At 39.7% G+C, this 24712-nt stretch overlaps 2 protein-coding genes across 2 annotated transcripts in view; one reads left to right on the top strand and one right to left on the bottom strand.

Annotated features, from left to right (window-relative positions):
• iqsec2a (IQ motif and Sec7 domain ArfGEF 2a) overlaps positions 1-1576 on the top strand; it is a gene marked incomplete at both ends in the record, with an annotated part of 46407 nt that extends 44831 nt beyond the window's left edge. Inside the window, one exon of the mRNA XM_079466752.1 lies at positions 386-1576. Coding sequence (XP_079322878.1) covers positions 386-1576 — 1191 coding nt within the window. The remainder of the gene's footprint in view (positions 1-385) is intronic.
• Positions 1577-5970: 4394 nt separating this feature from the next.
• pdzd4 (PDZ domain containing 4) lies at positions 5971-22835 on the bottom strand. The gene is made up of 8 exons (XM_079467006.1): positions 20951-22835; positions 15136-15174; positions 13516-13805; positions 13324-13414; positions 12552-12650; positions 12414-12476; positions 11588-11689; positions 5971-9124 (listed from the first exon to the last, which is right to left on the bottom strand). The coding sequence occupies exons 1-8, from the start codon at positions 21008-21010 to the stop codon at positions 7214-7216; spliced, it is 2655 nt and encodes an 884-aa protein (XP_079323132.1). The 5' UTR covers positions 21011-22835; the 3' UTR covers positions 5971-7213.
• Positions 22836-24712: the final 1877 nt, after the last annotated feature.

The following is a 24712-nucleotide window of genomic DNA, read 5'->3' on the forward strand; positions in this document are numbered from 1 at the left end:
ATTCTTTCAAATTTCTTCCTGTGTGTTCAGCAAACAACGATATTTATACTGGTTTGGAAAAATCTGAGGGTGAGTCAATTATGACAGAATTTTCATTTTTGGGTTAAGTATCCCTTAATATTACTTAACTAATGGATTACCTGGGTGAAGTTAAGGCCCTAACCAGGGATTGACACAAGGATGCTTTTGTTTTAGAAATTTTATAGAAGTTTTGTCTGCTAATTATCTTTTTTTTAACTTGTTTGTGGTCGATCTTTGACTAGCATTGAACTGTGTTGTGGCTTGTGTATTGTGATACTGTCTCTTTATTATTTTGTTATTTTTTACTAGTAACTACTTTAAATAGAAAGTATTTCTGATCTGTCATGTTTGTGTGCACTGATAGGGATCCATCATTAACAGTCCTCAGCCACACCAACGCATTCCCATGGGGAGCGCTGTTCCCAGCTGCTATGGGCTGGAAGACTACCGGCCTCATCGCCCCATCCTGAGCCCCGGAGTAGGGGTGGGGGGTGGGCCGGGGCAGCTTCACAACGCCGTAGGGAACATGGGGGGAATTCCTGGCATCGGCGATCAAGGTGGGGGACCGGGGAGCAGTTCTGGAGGGAGCAATTCAGGTTCCTTCCTGGGCTCCCTGTTTGGCAGCAAACGTGCCAAACCTCCACCTCCCCTTATACCCCCCGGGCCACATTACCCGGCCCCCGTGCCACCTCCTACTACAGGCGGTCCGCCGCCTCCGTCCCCCTCCGCCCTCAGTCAGTCAGACCCCGGTGGGCCATCCAAAATCCAAGCACTTCACGCCCAGTACTGTCACAACAACTTTGGTCAGCCTCCGCCCCCGTACCACCATCATCATCGATATCACATGCAGGCATCCGTCCCAGGCCATTTGCCCGCTACCCACTATACTCTTCAACGAGGGTCCCTCCCCCGGCGCGGACCGCCCGCTCCTTCTCACGCCCAGTTCCAGCAGCAACTATCCCATCAGCCTATACAGCTATCCCGTTACGGCAACATGGCCTGCACCCCTCCGCCTCTGTCCCCACATTCGCCCCATTCCCCCATCGGCCCATTCAGCTTCTACCACGTACACCCCAACACCATACGCCTCGTGCGTACACCCGGTCCTTCCGGCAAGCTTCCACTCACCCTGTCTCATTCTCAGCCCCACCCGCACTCCCACGTTCACTCTCATATCCACAGCCATCCCGGCCACGCCCACAGTCCCCACCCCTTAATACATCACTCCGCCCATCAACCTCACTTTATCTTCTCCCCTCCCCCTCAGGCACCATCTGCCATCACCGCTCGCCACATACCCCAGGGCGCCACCCACTACGTACCACAGTACCCGCCCCTTTCCTCCATCCCGCCCCCTCCTCCACACTCACCGTTACCCCCTCCGTCCTCCCCACATACACCCCTCACTCCTCTCACCCCGCTCTCTCCGCTGGCCCCGCTGCTTCCCGGGCCCATGGGGGCCCAGCTGGGCGGCCCAGGAGGCGGAGCCAGCAACAGCAGCACGGGCGGCAGCTCCAAAGCCAAACTTATCAACCGCATCAGCACGGTGGTGTGAGCCGAAGAAGAGGGCGCAGGGTCAGAGTCCCAACGCAGACGAGCCGAAGCCCAGGCAAGAGGAAGCACACCCTACTCAGCCTCTGTTACTTCCACATACGCTTTCCTCATGTGTAGAGCCGCAAGATGTCGCAAGGGAGCGGGATCCTGGCCGGCTACATGACCAGCCTGTTAGCCTGAACAGCGTACCACTCTTGCTGTGTCGGCATCTTATCTATGACTGAAGTTCTGAGAAGCCAAAAGTGTTGAAAACGTGAAGCAGAGTAAAGGTGTTTTTGAAAGCTTACATTGAATTGGATGTGCATCTCTGCCAAAGGTTGAGCTTACAAGAAGAAAAGGGGGTGCCAATGTAAATCAATCTCAGATTCTGAATTTGAAGAGACCAAATTTAACTATATAACGTGAAAAGATGTGCTGTAAGCCTTTTCACTTCAAAAACTGAAGGAGCATGGACCAAACTGAACAGATGAGTGCAAAATCTACCAGAAACTGGGACTTGAACTGAACTTTTCATTCGTAGTCTTTTTAAGTTTTCATGCATGACAGATGACAATCATTCCAGGGTTAATCACAAAACGATTGATACATTCCTCAAATTTTCACACCTATTTCTCATCTGTTAAAAGGACAAGCATGCACTTAAAGGGGATGCCAATAAGAATGTTAGAGACTTTTCTTTTGACTTGTGAGTGGAGGAACAGTGTGTTCAAACATTTAGAAAGCCTCATTTAATGTATTCAGTGCAGTAAAAAAGGAACATTTTAGAAATTTTGAAAAAGATTTTTTAATTAATTCATAAGCCAATCCTTGCTGAAAAGAACTTTTTGTGCTGGTTTATGCTGGTTTGGTGATAGTGAACCAACATAGCCAGTCGCTAACAAAACATGGTTACCCTTATAAAAGAAAACTAGGTGGGAATATACTGGAAAATGTAATGCAATAGATTAAATCATACATTTCCATATTATATTTTTCCAATATATGAAAGTGGCAATTCTTTATGTAATATCCAGTATTAACAATGTATTATTTCAAATATTTATTAAATGATTTAATATATTGACAGTTCACATACAAATATATTTTCTTTGGTCAAAGCCACAATATGTACATTTGGACTGTTAAGAGGGTGCACTTTTGAAACAACAACAACAAAAGGCAAAGCTAAATGACATTATGTAGGAGAGTGGAGTTATGGGATATGTCGTTTTCACCATCCAGAGGTGTATGGAGATCGGCCATCATGTCACTATAATGAATTAGCTTCCAAGAAACGTGGAATGTAATGCTACGTTAGCCCGCGAATGATATTGGACTTTGTCAATTGATTTGGTAGCGTAATGCTACACATTGTACGTGTTTACGGTCACACAGTAGTCGTTTAAAAAGTAAACTAAGTTTATGCTTTTTTGAGGTTTCCTTCACTCGCAAAGAAGTAATCGTGATCCATAATAATAGAACAACAGATGCTGTGTCCCAGATGCTGTATAACAACTTCCGCATTTGCTTGTTGCTGTAGTTTCTACAACCGGAAATGGAGGGCATTGCGGAGCACCGGATATTAAGTCACTGATATGCGACAAATACAAGGCAGACAAGGGACGGGTCATTATTTTAAATAGAAATTTCTCAGGATTTGCAAAGTCTTGGGAACATTTTGCATAACGTAACCACACAACTGCATGAAATATATCACACTGTGCAGGTGATTTTTGGATATTTCATAACAAAATTATTCCATATTGTGGCTTTAAGGGTAAGCTAGTTATAAAAACACTACAGTGAAGTGCTAATCTTTTCAACAAGGATACTTGTGCAAAACATCTTTTTAGACCTCAGTTATGTCATGATGTGATTTGTGTTACCAGTTGTTAAACTGAATGTGACCCAGGAGTAAAAAGGTTTGGGTAGATGTTTTGCTGTCTTTTGGGACTACTGTATATTATGAAATATAATGAGTCTGGACTAATAGCCACCAATCACTAATCAGTTTCATCAATTGAACCACCTCTGCTGTTACCTCAGCTTGTGTACTTCCCATTTAATGTAAATGTATTCTGTCTGTAACTATTTAATCAATCTCATCTGATCTATGAAAAATTTATATTTGGCAATTCATCACATAACCTTAGTGCCTACAGTAAAGGTTTGTCATTGGAGGTTCGGGATCAATGCATCTGGATATTTTCTCTGGATCACCTTCGGATGAACTGGACAGAGTGCCGTCCAATTCCTGAAATGAGTTCTGGATTTGGTTTTGTACAGCTTTAAAACAAGGCATTAATAGTGTTAAATATTTAGAAGTTACTATTCAGAAACTGAATTTTTAAAGAACGTCTGAATAGGGGTGATTTTATGAGTGAATTTATAACTACTATGATGTCAAATACTGCTCATCTAATTCTTGCTATTTTTGGTGTAAATGCAACTACTAATGTGATACATGGATATGTTTAAGCGGAGTGCTGTGCTGGTTGTTTTATGAGAGCTTTTTTTAGAAAAGTCCATGGGCTAGATTCTTGGTGAACGATTAATGTTTAGCAAACTAATCGGACTGCAGATTTCAGGTTAATGTTTTGCAGCAAGGTTGTAAAACTATTATCTTCGTGAAAAATATATTATCCATGTAAACGTTGTTGTTGCCAGAAGCCATACACACTTACTTGAGCAACTTGCTCTTTTAATATTATGATGCTGAGTTGCATGTCAGTGGCCACTTATTTTTTTTATATGGAAGCGTTTAGGGGACCTATATGCACCCACACACTCATTCACAGTATGATGCTGCCAAGGCATCTTTAAATGTAAAAATTTTGCTGAAGTTTCTGGTTTTGCACATACACAAGTTAAAGTTCATCAGTGCCTAGGATCCAAAGCATCATTAACATCGGCCACCCTCCAGACACTCTACTTTTTTCCTTTCATCTGCAACCAAAATAGTCAATTTTCTATATATAAACAGTATATTAACACAGAATTGTTCACAGTTTACATTACAGATATTTGTGTTGGCAGTTATTTTTATACTTATAAAATATTAACATTTTAGTCTCACAAGGCTAAGAAAGATCTTTTAAATTATTAATCCATGCTGCTTGGCCCAGCCTTTTGTTTTGTAAATTTTTTGGCCCACGTCTTGTTATTGAGGTGATCGTTTGGATTCCAGTACTTCAGATCTGCCTGTATTGCCGTTGGCTGGAAGAACCCATGAAGCAATCATTTACCTCATAATACAAATTCTGTCATAATTCTGAAACAAGTTATTTATAGCAGAATTTCTGCTCTTTTCCAACAGTGAAAGTAATTGTGGCCATTGCTGTCAAGTGAGCTTCTCAAGGCAATATTTTCTAGAATAAATAATTCAATTTCAGTTTCTCACATGAAAATCTTCATATGGCTTCAGAAGAACTGCTACATAGCACATAAATTATACTTGATGGTATATGTAATATCTATGTAATGCTTTTTTGAAGTCTGGTAGTCTTTCCACTTTGCTCAGACATTAAGCAAAAACCCTGTATGGAAGATTTATAAAGAAATACCCTCATACAGGTTTAAAATGACAAGAGGGTTAGTAAAATGTGAAAGTATTTTAATTTTTGAGTGTACTGTCTTTTTAAGGCTTTTCCCCATGTCTTTAATCATAAGCTGTGACATGATCTGAATCTTGAAGGCCATTATCTTTCACATTCTTTTCTATGCTATGGGTTTAGCTTCTCTGTAGCTCTAATGCTTTGCTCTTGTGCTTGTATTAACAGTTCTGAGTGCTTGGGCATGCTGAGCTCAAACACAGATACAGCAGAAATGTATGTAAAAAATACATTTAGTCGTTTTTATAAAGATGCGTGTTCCGGATTGTGGACACGCTAATGTCTTGCGCCACCGTGCCCTGTGTTGCATGTGTACCTGCACTTAGCTGAATGACGCTGTATAAACCTGAATGTATATATTAGCTGATATAAATATGCCATATTTACTCTGCACTGGACTGGGAAATCTATATGGGACTGGGCGTGGGGAACATGAACCATTGTTTACATTTTATGGACTCGGGGGGGACTTGGAAGGAATTGTAATTGTAAAATTGTATCAGTATGTGTGTGTAAGAACAGTTCCTATATTTAAGAATTAATTGTATGAGATTTTATTTGTATATATGTATGAGGTTTCAATGCAAAACACACATTCAGAGAAATTATGTGATAATTTATTGCTCTCATTCTATAAAACATGTTCTTGCTGTTGGAAAACCTTTTTATTATTATTTCAGAGATCAGACAATGTTTTTGTGTCTTCTTCTGTCTTCTGTTTCTGACTTCTGGTCTATCTAAGCGTGTTTGTGATTGTGTGTGCGTGCATGCTGTTTCTTCAATCAATCTGACTGATTTATATTAAGCATACAAAATGGTTTTATTTGTCTGAAATGTTATAGTTATACCATCAGCAATTGAAATAACCACTCAATAATTCACATTTAACACTTTGTATTAGGACTATTGATATCGATGGGTATTATTATGAGTATAACCATAAAGTTCTACATTCTAACAACAAGAGATAAATGTAAAATTATTCTGAAATCTTCTGGTCACATACAGCAAATAGTATACACTGAGAAATGGAAAATTTGCACCAGTCATTGTGTGTTTCTGGCAAGTTCATTAGAATCAAAATCATGCAAAATTCCCCAATAGAAGGTGATGTTGAAAACTTTTAAGGCCATTTTTCTACAAAATCTGAATAATTTATCAAATGACTCCAAATCCTAAATGAGCTGGAAATGTAAATACTCGTCCTTCGGTTTCATACATCAATAGTTCTTCTGTACATCATTGTGTGAACTATTTCAGGTTCCACGTTCTTAAAAACAGTATACTGTATTTTTAATACAAATGTACAATCACTTTTAATGTTGAAGCTGGTTAGATTTCAATGTTTGTGCTTCCATTTTTGCTGGTGGTTATGTGGTCTGTTTAGGTCTTTAAACGTTTCCCAATATTCACTCCAGAAAAAGTTTCAGGGAAAAGAGTTGCCTTACATTCAGGTTAAAAGCAGATTCATGTTTCTTACATTTCCGTTTGTCACAAATAAGCAGTACAAATGTTCAGCACCATGAATAGGAAGTTTAACATGATTGTGTCTGCACTGGTTAAGCACTTAAAAGTTAGGATGCTATATCACAACAAATTATACAAAAGTATGATGCTACAAAATCACAAATGAGAATCACATTGTTGCTTGTATTTTGTGCAGCTGTGATGACTTCAATTTGTACTCTCCATGTTTCCTTGTAATGAGCAGATCTAACTAAAATGGTTATGTTTTATTTCAGCTTAATCCATGCTTTGTGCTTGTTTATGGTAAGTCAACATTCATAGTCTTCTGAGTGTCTTTCTCAACCAGCCATGTGCTGTTCCGTTTTAACAATTACATGAAATCCATGAGAGCAGATGGATGCTATCATCTATATCGACCTGAATACATTGGTAATCTTGTTTTGAGTCGGAGACATTCATTGATAAAGAAATTAAACGAACACCATCATCAGTTCTGCAGGCATCATGTTAAGAAACACGAAGACCAAAGAGTCAGTTGAAAAGTATTCAAGAAACAACATTTTTCCTCCTCTGTTCAACTTTCAGACTGTTGTAACAGACAAAAGAGGATTATAAACCTTCGTCCCATCCGGCGAGCGAGAACCATGTGCCAGCAGCTCTTGAATGGTAATCCAGCTGTCCAGTATGCGCCTGTTGCGTTTCTTAGAGCTCTTTTTCTTACTGAGCTCCAGGATCGACCCTGTTGTCTGGCTCGTTTCTAGTTTGCTTTCTCTGCCTACGTCCACACCGTGATCTCGCAAAAAATCTAAGCGACTCTGCATCATAAACTCCCTGCGTCTTCGCTGCTCGCGGGCTTTCAGCAACTGCTGTTTACGTTCTTCCTTGCTCCAGTAGCGCCCCATCTTCATTTCGCTCACAGCATCGTCGTCCGTCGTCATGCCGCTACGCTCTTCGCGTATCTTCATTGCCCGAGCCTTCAGGAGACGGTCTCGGACGGGACGTTTGGCCACGTAACGTGTCCCGTCGCTTCTTATCTTTACCTTCCACTCCATGCGTGGCGAGGCGGGGGGAGTCGGCAGGGATAAGGCGAGGGAGAGCTTCACTGGGCTGGGGTGAGCACCAAAGTTGCTGTTTCCATGGTTGATGGTGCCCTCGCGGTCGCTGCTGCCTACGGGTGCCTCGCTTTCTCCATCCACGGCTCTTTCCAAGGGCCCACAGCTCTCTGAAAGGGATGATCCAAGGTGCATACAGCTTTGATACTGTTCTGGAGTGAAGCAGTTGGAATGTCGACGGCGCGTGAAGTAAGGACTGGATTCTGCACTACGACCGCCGTTTCTGTCATGGCTGCTTATCCGAGAATTGCCACCGTCTGGCAGTCGACGCACAGTCGCTTCTCGTGACAGCGAGAGGAACTTCTGGTGGATAGCACTGTTTGTTTGAAACTTCTTATAGCTGTTTGGTGAATATGAACTGGTGAGGCTTGCACGTCCTCTTTCACTCCAGTTGTGTCGATCTCTGTGTCTACTAAGCATTGGACTTGTGGACTCGTCTACCTGAGAAACAGAAAGTCGGTGCTCACTCACCATGGGTGTGCTCCTGCAACTCTCTCCTCCAGTGTTGTACGCGCTGGTGCTGTCGGAACGCTCTTTCTCGGGCAGTTCGTTGATGTCAGACAACCCGTGCAACGGAGAACCCTGTGGTTCAGCAGACGCCCTGCCAGATGTTTCCTCCTCCATAAGCCATGCTTTCAAACAGCGCTCTCTTAACTGCTGCATCTTCTGAGCCCTCAAAATATTCCGACACTTGAACTCAAGATGCCTCATCTCCTCATCCAAAAGCGCCATCTCGTGTGGCGTTAAGCTCTCATTACAGTTCTCATCGAGGACTACCTCCTCTTCCTTTCCTGCATCTTCCTCTTGGTTCTGCTGCTCCTCTTGCAACTTCTTCATTCTCTTCTCATATCGACACTTGATTTCCAGAAGCTCCTTGTACCTCTCGCATTCCTCTTCGGTTAAGCCTGGCATAATCATGCCACTGACGGGATCGTGAAGGTATCCGCCGACCACACTGCCGCAGTCCAGCGAGTCTGTACTGAGATGCAATTCTTTGAGAGGAAAGAGAGGAGAAGGAGTTTCGCTCCCCCCTCCTCCACTCCTGCCAGGTCTGAACTTGCGCAGGCTGCCGGGCGTGTTGGTGGCGTTCGTGTTGGAGGTGCTGGTCTGCTCGTCGCCCAGCAGAATATCGTGCTCGGAGGACTCTTCGTTTTTTGTGCTCTCGTCGGTTCGGCCCACACCACTGTCGAGCTCCTGGCTGTTGCTGAGGGTGGCCAGGCCGAGCACGGGCCTGTCTTGATGTTCCTCAGGAATGCCCGCTTGGGTTCTCTGTTGGCGGATGTGATACAGGCCGGACAGGGGGGAGGTATTAAGGCTGTCCACACTCATCCCTACAGGTAATTCACAATCGAGCTCCTCAGGGTCCAGATGTGTTTCAGTCTAGAAGAGAGAGGGAAAGGTTCAGGTTTTTCAAAACCAGACTGAAGTCTCACAATCCAATTATGAGATAATGAGCAGTTAGATTTTTACCAATAATTTCATTATGATTTCAGTTTTTCAGATAGCCTAGCTCTGTCAATCGTAAATATATCAAGATTATATTTTCACAGAATGTTATTTACATTAAAATAACAAAAAATTACTTTAGTTGGGATTTCAAGGCCATTTAACAAATATGAAGATTAATTTGTAGGTCCCACAATTAACCATATTGGAAACAATGACGAAGAGGAAGAGAAGGGAAATCTGTCCAAAACTAGTATCTGCATCTCAAAAACAAGACATGCAGTTATACGCTTCACCACAAGATGGCACTGTTGAAACAATGATTTAATGTGTAACTCCAATAAAAAAGCCCTGAGATCTTTATAAAACATGTAAGGAGTGTTGGCTCTACTGTTTATCTACTGCAGTAAACCCCCATATTTGAACGCTGAAAAAGCATATTGTAATGTAAAACATCTTAAGAGGTAAAACAATTTCTATTATATAAAAAAGAATACCATTGGATAATATATGAATATTAGCCATAAATGTAATATATATATAACTTGATCACTAGACTATATATTATGTGCCATCAAATGGAAAAACACTGGTACTTTGTAAATGATTAAATACTGTGTTGTCAATGTTTTTTATTGGTTAGATATTTTCAAAACCCAGTGACAAACATACAGTAAAGGCTGACTAATAATAAAAATAAAAATCACGAAGTGAAGATATTTTTTTTATTTATTTACATACAAGTTGTTTTCCAACATGCACAACAGTCTATAATTGGTGATGTAGTTCAGTATGTAGTTAAGGATAGAGATTTATTGATGTGTATACCTCGAGTATGTTTGCCTGTGTTGTTTGCACAATAATCAATTGCAATTTTACTGGACTGTATCTCATACATGGCCAGCAACACTGCAACCTGTGACATTTCTCTGCACATCTCTGCCCTTTTCTCTTCATCTTCTTTTGATTTACTAAACCTTTTATCTTTCTCCCCTGCACACACACTGTCAGCTCCTCTACTTCTATCTCTGTCTCTTTGCATCTATTTCTCTCCAGATTTGTCAGCCTCCCTCGTTTCTAGTCTTCGGTCCATCATTAATCATTCTGTATAGCTGGGAGGGTAGTTGCAGATGAGAATAAGAGGTACAAAATGGCCTCTTTTTGTTCTGATCTTGTTAGTGCTGTGCGTTGGCTGAAATGAGCTCCCTGTTTTATTCATTAGCTGACGGCTGGGCTCATGATAGATGATTTTTGCCGGCTGCGCACAATAACCAACGGCCGTTTCTTCAATATCTCACCCGGTCCATGAGAAATTGCAGCAAAATTGACACAGTTTCACAGTCATAAATTTGGGAGTGCCATCTCGGGACTGCATATTCAGCATAAATAGTTTCTAAATTAGTGGTGCAAGAGTCAAAACGCTATTCAATTTTCATTAAATGTTACATTAAATGTTAATTTGCTCCTTCTGACATAACATAACTACCCCTAAGGGATACGGGAGTGCTCAACACCGCTATCCAGTTTTACTGCATTTCACTGCATTACTTGTGCACTAGCAAAACACCCATTTAACTTAAAGGGACAGTTCATCCAAAAAATCCTCATGTTGTTTCAGATCTATACATTTCTTTGTTCTGTTGAACACAAAGAAGATTTTTAGAATAATGTAGGAAACCAAATCTGTCTGGGGCACCATTGACTGCAATGGTAGTTTTGTTTCCTATCTGGCAGTCAATGGTGCCCCAGAACGGTTTGGTTAACATTCTTCCAAATATCTTCTTTTGTGTTTAGTGCGACATAAAGACATGATGGCAGAATTTTTATTTTTGGGTGAACTGTCCCTTTAACAGGAACAAAATAGCTAATTTAAGAGAAAAACTGTATAGATGCTCAAGCCTTAAATGGAAACCGTCCTGTCATTGGATGTATACCATAGCGTGATGGGTGCATATCTGTTTTTGTTCTTGGAAGGTTAGAGCGAGCTTACTATGTAAAACACTCCTATTTGTGTATTCTGCCCTGAATCTCTTCGTTTCATCTTTCTTTCAGACCGTCCGTCAAGTCCTATTTTCACATCCTTCTAATGGTGCACTTTTGTTCTGTAAAGCATCTCTCTCGTTTGCTCTCCCTTATGGAACAGTGTTAATGGAACTGCCACAAATCCCTGACGCCAGTCACCGGGAGTGATCACATGATTGAGACGTTGAGTGATTGGAGAACTGTTTCCCATCCTTCAGCAAAATAAGCCATTAATTTGTGGATATGTTGTCGTGGGGGATTGAGTGGGTCCATTAACTTTGCATGCTCCACAAAAAGCCAGTTTTTAAGCGAGAGCGTGCGCGTGCTTGATGGTACACTTAAGCTTGTGTGTGTGTGTAGGGTATTTGTCTTTACCTCTATCTCCGGTCTAGCCAGCAGTAATGAGAAGTTGGTGCTGTTCTCGCGAGTCAGAATGGCAACAGCTTCCTCTCTGTTCTGAACTTCAACCCCATTAATCTAATGTGAGACAGATAAAGATTTACAGTATTTGTATCTCTTAATTAGGTTATTTTACAGGTTCACCCGCCCATTAAATTGTAGTAAAAATAATGATAAATGAGTTGGCTCATTTCTGTTCTGTTGATGAATTACTTATTTCCTAGTGCGAAATATCTCAATATCCTTGAAAATAAAATTCTTATAAATACTCAAAAAGTTACATTTATTTTTAGGGGCAGATGTTTTCAAAGCATCTGTTTACCATTATCATAAGAAGTAAACAGTCAATATGTGACAGCTCACAATCAAATAATCCAATGACATTTTGAGGTCATGTTTCGTTGGCATTTCTCAGCGGGGTATGCGTCACTGTCACATCAGACCCAGAATAAACTGAGAACTTGTTGAGACGGTGACACTTCAGGTTTGGTTTTCTGTAATTTGTCTCAAGAGTAATTATGCGGATGTTTTAAAAGTCACATCGGGCTCTACGAAGCTCTATGAATCCCTAAGCCTGAAGCCTGACATCACTTCATTGTCGTCAACAAATTCTGATTAACTATTTTGCATAGTGAAAGAATTGTTTATTGTATTATATAATATAATTCATGTAATATAATAATAGTATAAATATAATATAATAAATGTATTTGTTCATTAAACTCAATAATAATAAGATATAAATCTATATTGACCATGTCCATCTGCCTATTGATTTAATTTAGAATACCAAAAACCATACCTGCAATATTCTGTCACCCTTTCTGATTCTTCCATTTTTTGCTGCTATGCTGTTTGGATTAACCTAAGAATAGAGATTACATCCTTATAGTGTGTCAGACACTAAAAGCACTGCCAATTACAGCAAGTCGTCACTTACCTCCCCTACATAGATGCCCTGGTCCTCTTCATCATCTGTGCGGTAGCAGACCGTTAGCCCCAATTTATCTTGCTGACTTGACTTATACAGCTCGACTTCCTGAAACAGACAGAGAGAAAGACTGCTAATGAGGAAGAGAATAAACCTTCTGCTTTAAAGATGCACTAAGAAAGAAAAACTCAGTCCCACCAAGGGTTGAATTCATTAAGTCCAAAACTAGGATCCAATTCGCTAACCAATAGTGTAACACAGGGGTATGCATATTAAAATTAAGTCATTCTTTACAACACAAATACGCACGTTATCTTGTCTATGTATGTTAGTCTTATTAAAGATTGTGCCTTATTCCCTAGACTCTATTGTCCAGGCACAGGTTTTGCTATTGCTTGCTATTAAAGATTTGTTTCCATATTTTTGTGAATGTGGCAGCAGTAATTTATCCAATGATGACAAAAAATGTCACTGCCATGCACGTTTTCAACTCTAAATTCCTTTTACTGTTTATTACAAAAAAAAAAAAACAGGGCATTGATTTCCTAGGCCACGTGTCAACCATTTATTTGGGCTGAAATTGGACAGCTGTATAAAAAGTGATATTGACGATCACAGTCAATTATTTGGCAGTTTCTTTGCAAACAACTGAAAAAATATGCTGGCCTCAGGAAAAATCACTTTGTTGGAAACAGCCTTAGAGAATTCCCCTCTGAAAGTTTACAATATTATAAAATTTTAAGGTGGTGATGTGTTTACAGTTTAAGAATCGTTGCATTACCTCATATTCCAGCTCTTCCCGTTGCTCCACTTCATGGGTGGCAACATTAAAGTAGTCGTTTGTATCATTATATTCCTGTCCCAGAGAACAGCTGAGAAAAAAAAGAGATGTTTCTTCAGCAGCATGTAATATTTCTTCAACTACTGAGAATGAGAACCTGTATAGAATCATGAGGATGGTAAATTCCCTTACAGATCATTGAGCAGGTATGGCTCCACCATCTGGGCAAGAGGATGGGAGGGTGGGGGCATGGGTGATTCAATGCTGGGGTAAGACCCTCTGTCCCCATTCAGATAGTCCTGGAAGCTGATGTCAGTCTGGGTACCATTGTCCATGCAGTCTGTGATAGCCATGAGGCGAGCTGTGCCAGCAGCTGTGCCCAATCTCCTTCTGTGACCCTTACGTACCACCTGAAGCAGCAAAGGGTCACGGGGCTGCCCATCTTTGTCCTGGGACAGGTGAGTTGTTCTTCTGCCTTTCAGCTACAGATGGAAGACAGGAGAGGAGGAGGAAGACCGAAAGCGACAGCAGATAATGCATACAATTAATGATAATTGGCACAAGCACAAAAAAATATGGTAAGGTGGTAAAAATGGGGGTGGGCATGAGAAGAAAAGAGAGAATATGTGAAGAAGCAATAAGATATTAACATTAAAAACAAAAAGTGTAAGAAAAGCATGAGCTCTCTATCACATTTGTTTGCATTAAGACAGCGATCGACATTTAACTTGTAAAAGAAACGGCAAAGGAAAGATGTCACAATTAACCATTAAGATAAAGGTATTATAAAACGATGCATCATATGGTGATGTACGTTTGCGTCTTTGATCATTGATTCACTGCAAAATGAATCTCTGACGAATCAATCGGTGCGTTCAAGACACCTCGGGTCTGTGATATTCCCATCACAAACCCAGACGTCTGATTTAGTAACGTTAAAAGTATTTAATAAAATGAAACCATTAATGTTACTAATGATTTAGTAGTATTAAAACATTACAAGCATTTATTAACATCAGGGGCGTCGCAAGTGGGGGGGAAAGGGTGATTGAGTACATAGGGCCATGGCATGTGAGGGGCCTTGAAGTTCCTGAAATTATTATAATTTTACAATTGTGCAACTATACTGTCTTTGCAACTTCTCTGTTCTCTGCTAAATTTTGAGAAGTTTCCTCAGACGTCTGCCTGTACATGCCTCACGCATGCAACGATAGGCTGTATGAGTGAAGTGGAATGGACTCACATCCCTGCTAATAGCATTCTGTTATCACTCTGCTAGAGATCCGTGCATTCCGCTCCACAGCCTTTCAAGTCTGTGTTCACTGATTCCGCTCACAGCAGATGATGGATAGTCTCATCGACAGGTAGATTAAATAAATTTGTATATTATTAAGCTATTATTATGAATTATTATAATATGATATTATGTATTATAAATAAATATAACAATTTACTTGATGTATAGGTTGGAGGGGCCCCACACATTGCCTTTGCACAGGGCCCAAGATTCTGTGCTACCCCCCTGATTAACATTAAAAGAGCGCCATTACAGAAATGATTTCTGGGTTCTGGGAAATATCGTAAATCGGAGCTGTCTTGAAGGCATCACTAAATCAGTCAGTTAAATCTCTGCAAAGCCCATAAATTAAGTTACTGACTTTTTTTCTGTACAAACACGGTTTCTATGCAAATCATGTGCATTATAGCATGCACTGTATTTACAGTCCGATCTATGTGTATGACAAAATGAACATTGCTCCTACATTCTCAAGAAAAGCAATTAGTGGTTTCATTCATATCCTAAATACACACCTTCACTTCTGCATCAATGGGACGCATAGTGTTCCCCTTCTGTTGAAAAAAAAGTGCACAGTTTCAGATTAAAGAAAACATTATAGCATACATTACATTGTATAGTTTAGAAAGGAAATGCAGTGTTTACAGTATAATGTATGTTCAGGATATTGTGTTTTTATGAGGTCTTTCTGTTGTGCATATTATATGTGAAATATTTGCTTTTATGGATTTTGATTAGTCACTCTTATGCTTATGTGCATTGTTATTGTAACTGACAGTGATTTCTGACTTCGGAACTCAACTCAAAACAGCTGTTAGCAAGTGACAGATGAGATGTGATTTCACCTTTTATACACCGTATACAAAATATAAATCACAATCAATAGAAGGTTAATGCTACTGAAAGAACTAATGACCCTTTCTCTTTCTCTCTGTCTTTCATCCTTCTCAATACAGTCATGCTGGACACAGCTGACCCTCCCAGACTCAATCTCACTTCAGTACTAATGCTGTTTGACAGTACGTCTTTTACTGTCTGAAAGAAGGGGAAACCTATTTATTTTTCATTGCGTGGGGCTCTTTATTGATCCTGTCGGTGGGTTTGCGTATAAATGGGCTGTTTGTACACAGACTTCTGAAATAAATGATGATAGAGCAAGAGAGAAATTGGTAAACATAGCCTTCATAAACAGAAATTATTTTCTATGTGCTCCTATGTCTTGTATGGAAAATGCGTATTGGTGCATGATGCATTTGCATTTTTGAATTATATCCAGGAGAACACGAGTGAAATTATATTGGAAAACAGTGTATGCAGTATGCACAAGCAGTACATATAAGTAATGTACATTCCCCAGATGAATTCAAAACTTTCTTTTGTTATTCCAGAGATGCAGAGGAGCACAACAGTGTATCGAATGGACTGTGATACAATTTATTTTATGTGATTAGGTGAGCAGCAGAACTCAGTGGGTGATGCTGCATATTCGTTCAATAGCAGCAGATAGCAATTACATCTCTTTAACTCCAAATACACCCCTATTTACCTTCACCCTGTACATTTGCCCCTTTGGAATAATTGTATTTATAATAAGAGAGCCTCTGAAAGCTCTCTGGGCAATTAACCGCACAGTCCTTAACCATCCCTGTCTTCTCACTGTGGAAGCATTCACAAGCAATATGGAAATATAAATATATTATATGGCTAAATGTTATGTTTTTTAAAATTATATTACAGACATCTATAAGTGTCTCAATGGCTTTGCCTTGCCACTAGTATTACCTCTGACAATACTTCTAGTGATTATTAGCATGAAAGTATATGAGCTTCGTGTTGTGACGCCTTGCGTTTTATTGTTGCATTTCTACAGAGAGTTTGTTATGACTGCTAATTATCATAAAGAAACAGGGCAGATTCCCACTAGATTCTCCCAATAGTAATCACGACTGATTATGGCCTTTTGGTGTTTTTAGTTGCAGAATCTGCTTGCTTCTTGTTTGACCCAGTTAAACAAAGTATTAGAAATGCTAAACATCTTCACAAAGGTTCTAAACACTTCTGAAAACTAGGTCAACAACATTTACACTGATCTCACGACAGCCCAAGATTCAGTTCTCGTATCTTTCCATCACATCCCCTCATGATTTCTCTTTCTTTTGATTTAGAGGTTTAGAGGAGAGGATCCCACATTTTCTCTCTGTCTCTTGCTCTCGGCTACCGGCCAGGGCAGGGCAGAGGTTGTTCATGAAACCAAAGGAAAATCTAACTAAAGGTTACTTGTGCCTGAAATGTTTTATTTATTTTTTTCGAGCAGGCTAGACTGTCTTATCTATCTTCCTTTCATGTTGCGGCATGTTTGTTGAGACCTCCTGGAGCGTCTGGAGTTAACATCTGCCGTTTGAGTGGATTGTTTATTTACATCACCGTTTTCGAACGAACGCTTGATTTAGGGCATTTCTGGTCGAGTATGCGTGTGTGTGCTTTTTTGCGATCATTATTGCGTGCCTGTGCGTTGCAGTGAGAAAACATATAAGTCTTGCTTAATGACCTCAGTTGCCTAGGCAACGGCATCCCATAGAGACGAATCTGACAGGGTATGTTAGGTAGAGCCGGAAAGCCTGAGCAAGGGAGAGAGAGAGAGAGAAACTCATCAGACGTGTCGTGGGGGGTTTAAGGCAAAGCATTTGCTAAAATGTTCGTTTTGGAACGCCTAAACGTGCGGTTTCTGCAGACCACGCTCATTCAAAGCCCATTATAAGAATAAGCTTAGCAGCAATTAGCACAGCTGAGAATCCCATGAAGATGGCCCTTCCAAATGAATGTGATCGGATAGCGATTCCGCACGCTCGGCAGAGCCAGCTAATATGATCCAGCGAATGGTATTATTCAAGCCTGCAGCAGCTTGTCCTGCATCCGATGAAGCCTGTCAGAATCTGTCTGCTCTTCATTACTGTGTGCCCAGCCAGAGAGCAGAAACAAGAGAAAATGCCACTCACTCACATGCATAGAGCGTGAAACTGGTAAAAGACTACGCGAGACAGTGTGTATGTGTGCGTGTATGCATGTAAGAGTCTACATGATGTGTGCTTGTGCTTCAAAAGAAAGGATGGAAACAAAAAGAGCAAGAGGCTGTGCATTTTACCATAGTAAAAACAGCTCTCAAAGGGGTATTTCACCCAAAAATGTTAATTCTGTCATCATTTATTCACCTTTGTCATTTTAAACCTGTATGACTCTCCGCAGAATGCAAAAGATGATATTTTGAACGTACCTCGCCGGCACCCATTCACTTCTATCGTATGGACCAATGCAAGTGAATGGGTGCCAGTTAACAACATTCTTCAAAACATCTTCTTTTGTGTTCTGCTGAAGAAAGAAAGTCATACAGGTTTAAAACAACAAGAGGGAGAGTAAATGATGACAGAATTTTCCTTTTAAGCGTGATTGCTGCTTATTGCTGGGTTAAAGGGATATTTCACTCCAAAATGAAAAAATCACCTTCATGTCATTCAAAACTCATTAGAAATGCTTCTCTCGCTGTAAATCCAAAAGGCTTCAAGCGTTGGTGCAGTAGATTTGGCAAGGGTTACGGTGTCTTCCAGCTGTCCCCACTAATAGTGCAGCATTTAAAACAGGCTCGCAGAGAGAAGACTCGCTGTCTCAGTAAGAATCTGGTTAAGCAGCAAGAGTATCTGTCAAGAGCCTCAAGCAGTGAGGGGTAAGACAGAGAGACGAACTGGAAATTGAAGTGAGATTGAAGAGATCAAGTGGGCGATCCTCCCTGTATTAGAAACAGCTCGACCTATCCTGGCATGACATCATGGTCTGGCAGAGAAAGCAAATTGCTCTCAGAACAACTTCAAGTTCAAGCAAACTCAAGCTGTGGAGAGGACCTTGGTTAAATGGAGTTGAAATGTTACAGGAGAAGGAAGATTGTACCTTAACTAAATGGCATAATAGCTGACACCCACATGAACACTGTATAGCTGGTTTTGTGACTGTAAGTCATTCCCTTTAAACACTATTGAAGTTAGAAACGTGTATATTAATCTGTAGCCTATGTAACTTTGGAGACGGCCCCTAAATTCAGACTATCGAACTTTAAAAGTCAAACTTTATGCCAATGGATAAATACTGAATTTGTAAATCTGTCCTTGCATAATTTGGTTAAACTAAAAAAGACTTTGAAAAAGTACAAAAACACATGCCTTCTTGTTCTTTCACTACAGACGGATAGCTCTATTATAGCCATATGTAAACATGCATCATCGCATCACATGCTGTGCATGTCATCACCTTCCGCGTACTACACAATGTCCGAGACCTATTATACCAAATTATTTAAATAAATGAAGAATTTAAATGAAGTATTGATCACGTTATAAAAATAGCGTCTTGTTTACATTATAGTGTTTTTGATTCGGTGCTCAAGGGGTCCCCCTGGTGGTTCAGTGGCCCTAAGCAACCTGCGTAGTCTGTGTATAGGGAGGATCGGCTCTGCTTAAAACTAAATAGTTATGACATAAAATGTGTTGTTGCTTTAAGCATTGTTCTACTAATTTAAGTAAGGGCACAGTAACTACCTAGAAACACCCTAGCAACCGTATAGAACCACACTGAAAAGAGCTCCCAATGTTTACTCAATCACATAGCAACACCCTGGCAACAACATAGAACACTCAGATATTTTAATGGGTTAGCATCACACAATTAATTTGTAGCTTTGGTTATTACTTATTTTAGACCACAGCCTCGCAAAAGTCAGTTTGTTTACCAGGGTGTCTGATTTTGACTTGGATAATTGAATTCAAGGTGACATTACACTGTATCCACATTAGCTCAAGCTGTTCAAACACGTGCCGTGCTTTTTTATTTTGCATAGTCAAAGGATCAGATTCTGAATTCAACAAAGCTCGATTTTAGCTTTATTTTCTGTCTGAGTCCACTGCCTTAGCCACAGATAATTTATTCACCTGATGGTTTTATTATTAGAAAATCTGCTCTCCTCTCATTCTGCTCCACTTTCCTGCAGTATAAATATCCCCCAGTTATCAATCATAGTCACATGACCTGTCACAGTGTTGGAGAAATGACAGAATAGAAACCCAAACTTGAAAACCTCACCAGTGGAAGAGGTATGAAAAGGATTGCTTTTCCTTTGACCATGAAACACTCTCTCAGTCCTTGTAGAAAATCTCATCACTATGTCAGTTGGAATGCATTCTAAAAAATGTTGGGTGTGGGTCAAAAAGGGATGAACCGTACTGTTGGGTTGTATGTTAACCTATACTAGGTCGCAGTCGCAGAAAAAAATGTGGAGACCATTTCAAAATCATATTTTATGATTTTTAAATGTATAATAGGTATGTGTTAAGGTAAAAGTATCGTTTTGGTTTCATTCTGTGACCTATTAACAATATTTCTCCCAAATTTCAAATAGAAATATTGTTTTTATTTGCATGTATTTGCAGAAAAAAAATGGGAAAAACAGGTCAAAATAACCGAAGATATGCTCTATATTTTTCAAACCACAAATAATGCAAAAAAATATTCATATTCACTTTTAAGCAATACAACAGTTTGGTCCCAAAATGAGATAAATACATTTCAAAAGTTTTTTTCATTGTGCATTCCAATCAATATCAATCAAGTTGTGCAGTTGTTTTGTTTTGATTTAAGACATAATAACAAAAAAAAACAGCTAAATAAAACACAATAAAAATACGTTAACATAATTAAAATATTAGAGTCAGAGTTATCTCATTTTGGAACCAAACTCTTCATTTGTTCATGTATTTAGGAAAAGTTCAAGAATAATTTATTATGTGATAGCATACATTTTTTATATTTAATTTTCATCACAGTTTTCATGTGTTTTTCTCATGCTGTCAGTCTTTCACGTTTATTTAGTCCTATTATTTCTGCGGCTGTTTAAACATTTTATAGTTAATTCAACCCAAAGGTTGAGTTTGATCCTTTTTTGACCCAAAGCTGGGTTCCAAATAACCCAGCATTTTTAAGAGTGTGGTTAGTATTATTCAGTGCTGTTTAGGGGTTTGTGGTTTTGCTGTGAATTCATTCAATTATTTGGTTTAACCGGCACCTTAACTCAAAACCATACATTTTAAACATGTCCGATAAGACCTACAACATGAGATCTACAACCCCCATAGGGGTGACATACATAAACTGTGGCATAAAACTGTGCATCTTACATACCGAAGATGTATAGATGACTTACGGGAACATAGGGCCAGAAGTCACGCATTCGCAAAAATGCTTCTAAATGTAAACATATAAGAACTTTTTTGTGTGTGTGTGTGTCATCACCTGAAACATGATTCTGTACTGTTCCTCTGGCCTGTTCACCACACACATGTTGCAGCCCATGGTTTCCTGAAAGGGTAATTCCTCAATGCTCTGCTCTTCTTGATTCTGTGATATACACAGCGTAGGTGCCAATCCCTGCTTTCCAATCACAGTAATCCCTCCCCGAGATCAGAGGTTAAGACTTGACACTCCATGAAACGCCTTTCATGTTCTTTGTGTTTTAATTGCGGTCGAATCCAGGAACCCGGATTATAGCGGCGTGCAGCGTCCAACCGTGAGAAAGTCAGGTTTGATCGTTGAGGAATGTCATCTGTGAAGTCTGCGTGCTTTGCTCGGTTGTAGCTTTGAATTTGTCTGTGATCTTTTTACATTTGATTTTGTGCTTCTTTAATCTCTTTGACGATTGGCTGGTTAAATGTTATTGGTTTTATGCCAGTATAATTTTATGTACAACAGAATTATGATGATGTCAATCAGGTAACATTAGATTAAACAGATGGGCATGTGTTGTTGGCCAAATGTTCACAGCACCAAATCCAGGGCGTGCTTGTTTCTTAGACAAAATTTAATTATAGATCCCACAAAAGTTAACTAACATAATCAAAGAGAAACTATGCGTTAAAATCAAATTATAATACATTCCCTGGTGCGGCTTCCAAAGTCATTCTCGACTAAGACATGAATTATTAAATGAAGGATGCAATGAACAAATGTTTACTTTCCGCTCTCCCATATTCCCCTGAGAGATCTCATCCTTCACATTCAGATTCAGATTCAATTAAGAGAGATCTTTCTCTTCATTTACATAAAACAACAGTATAGACCTCAGCAGAAATGTGCATGTCATGCTTTTAAAAAATGGTGTAAAGCATGTTTGCTATTCAGCTATTAACTTAATAGCAAGATTTGAGGCTGGTGCAGTTTTGAAGATACATTTCTCTTCTAATATTAATCTATGCAATATAACATTCACACAATTACATTGAATTTATACATAATCACACTAAACTTTAATCAAACTTGTGCCTATCTCTGCTAAGCCTGCACTTATAGCTTAATGTCACATTATTCCACCACAACATGCTGAATGTGACACCTGCATATATTTATCTACATAATAGCCATCATTTTAGGTCTTTTATGAAGTGGGGGGGGGTGTGACCCCATCTGTCATTTGAACTCAAGTCACAGATAAAGCCGAGTTTATCGTTCACATCACATCAAACCTGCCTTCATCTCTTCTTCCCGCAATTCCAGCTGCGTATTCATGACAGAAAATGAATGGGTGCACCTGTCAGATCATGGTAGAAACGAGCCTCTCCCTCTCTCTCTCTGTCTTTGGAGATATCCTCAGCTGGTCGTTTTACAAGCATAGATCTCTTTATCACATGATGCTAGAATTATTGAAATGCTGACAGATTTTGGAAGTAGACAGAGTTCCATCTGGTCTTCTGGAGTGAGCGAGAGAATGAACGAGCCACTTGCTTTGCCCTACATCTGTCCAGTTTCTTGGATGCTGCAAGAAATCGTAAATTTGGAAGAGGTAGATTGACCGCTCATGAAATCTTCTTTTAAAGAGTTCAGAGTCTGTTGAAATTGATAAACCTTGTATTTATGTTTCTCTTCTATTTAGCAGATTTGGGATGTAATCCAGTTTATGCGTGGAGAGATGAATGAACTGTAGTAATGCGTTTCCAAAAAGAAAAGCAGTGACTACTCAGAGTAATTCAGTCAGATGGTGGGGTGGATAATCCAACAGATCCGTTCGAGAGCGGCGATGGAGCGGTGCCAGTGCGAGTACATGTGCGTCTTCAGAGAGAGAGGAAAAGCTGCTGGTTTATAGGAAACGTGGAGATCGGCACCACTGCACAAGCTCGAGCCCATTGCAGGCCCCTCCTCTCCCGACAATACCAGCCAATATTCACCAACCAGCTCTCTCTCCCTCTCTCTCTCACTTGCTTGCTCAACCATTCTCTTTTACTAATAGATGATGGCTTTACCCTCCCACCTTCTTTTTCTTCTTACCTTATATCATGTTTACCATTTTCTCTTTTCGTCTCTCACTCGATCTCTTTCCTTATCACCTATGCTAGAAGCAGCATGGTTTGTGTTGCCTGTTGTGAAAGGGACCAAAGATGTTGTCAGCCTCTCTCTACAAACAAAATGTATGACCAAGTTGAAAGAAGCTTTAAAGCATGCCTCTGTCTCGTGGCCTTCCTTTCCCCACTGCAGGCATATTTCAGCAATAACAGACAAGTGCCTGCTATATTGTAAACATAATATAACAAAAAATGATAATACCCTCCGTAACCTATTTGCTTTTCATGCTACAGGAGTTGCTATCGACATGTAGCTGTGTTTCTGGGTAAGCAGTTGATGTGGCAGGTTATTATGTGGGACTATGTCCCTCTGTGTATTACTGATAACCTGTTATCTCACTCTGTCCCTCTGCCTCCTCACTGGACCGTGGCATTATGGGTAGTCATGCAGAACTCACGCTGGCATTTAACAGGGCTTATTTGATTTTGCAAGGCACTGGTTTATTTAGAGAACATGGATTACTGCAATAAATCAATATAAAAATAGAAGCTTTCTCATGTAATGTTCCTCTCATGTCACCTATCTCTCTCTCTCACTGTGTTTTCTTTATTTATAAAGCAGGCTATGATTTGTGAATAGCAGGTTAATTAAATAGCATGATCATCTGTCTATGCATATTGTGTCTAGGTCAGTGTTGTGTGTCATTCAGAAATGAATGTTTGTGTTTTAAGTGCATTAGGAAAATTCATCATTTCCTCACTCTCATGTCATTTCAAATCTGTATGACTTTTTTTCATCTGCAGAACAGAAAATAAAGATATTTTGGTATCCAAGAATCATAGTAGCCCATTGACTTTCATAGTATGGACACACAATCACCGAGACATTTCTTAAAATTTTCAATTTTCATTTGTGTTCTACAGACAAGTAAGTCAAAAAGGTTTTAATTGACATGAAGGTGAATAAATTATGACAGATTTTTTATTTTTGGGTGACTAAATTGATCAAAATCGACAGAGAGACAGAAATCCTTTTTCTTTCTTTTTCGTTCATTCTTTCTTTCTGTCTGTCTTTCTTTCTCACTTTCACACACACACTCACACTTCTAAAAGACTGGCAGCTGTGATTAACCTTGACTCAGAAGACTGAAGGGTCAATTTGTCCCTGTCCTTCTTTCAGACTCAACTTGATTTGAGTACACTCCACTGCATATTCAATGCCCTTTGACCCTTAAAAGTTATTAAAATAATATGCAGTTCACTGACAAAATTCACATTGTAGGTTTTCATAAATACTTACCACACATCTCACAGCACACGTAAGTTCAGTGCAGCCATATTTCTTGTCTTGATCTAATTATGTTCAGAAAACCCTTCTTTACAATCTTACGGCAGATCTGAAGTAGTATTTATTGCCACAGCCATACAAGTTACATTTTAACATGAGATTATGTAAACTTACATTTAATGCAAAACAACCGAAATGTATTTGGTTAATAAAGAATGACAAGCATGCGGCAAGAGAAAGAGAAGAGATTGAGGTTGGTCTGAAACCATTCAAAATTCAATATGTAATATATTTTCTACTTTCAACCAATGAAGTATGATTTTATTAAGCTGCTTGTGAAGGACATGAAAAGAGTGGAATATTGAAGGAAAAGTAGGAGGAGGGGAGATACACATTCAAAGGCTGGCCATGTGTATGCATATTCTGATGGCAAGC

The sequence above is a fragment of the Barbatula barbatula genome (genome assembly GCF_947034865.1).
Source record: "Barbatula barbatula genome assembly, chromosome: 11".
Taxonomy (NCBI): domain Eukaryota; kingdom Metazoa; phylum Chordata; class Actinopteri; order Cypriniformes; family Nemacheilidae; genus Barbatula; species Barbatula barbatula.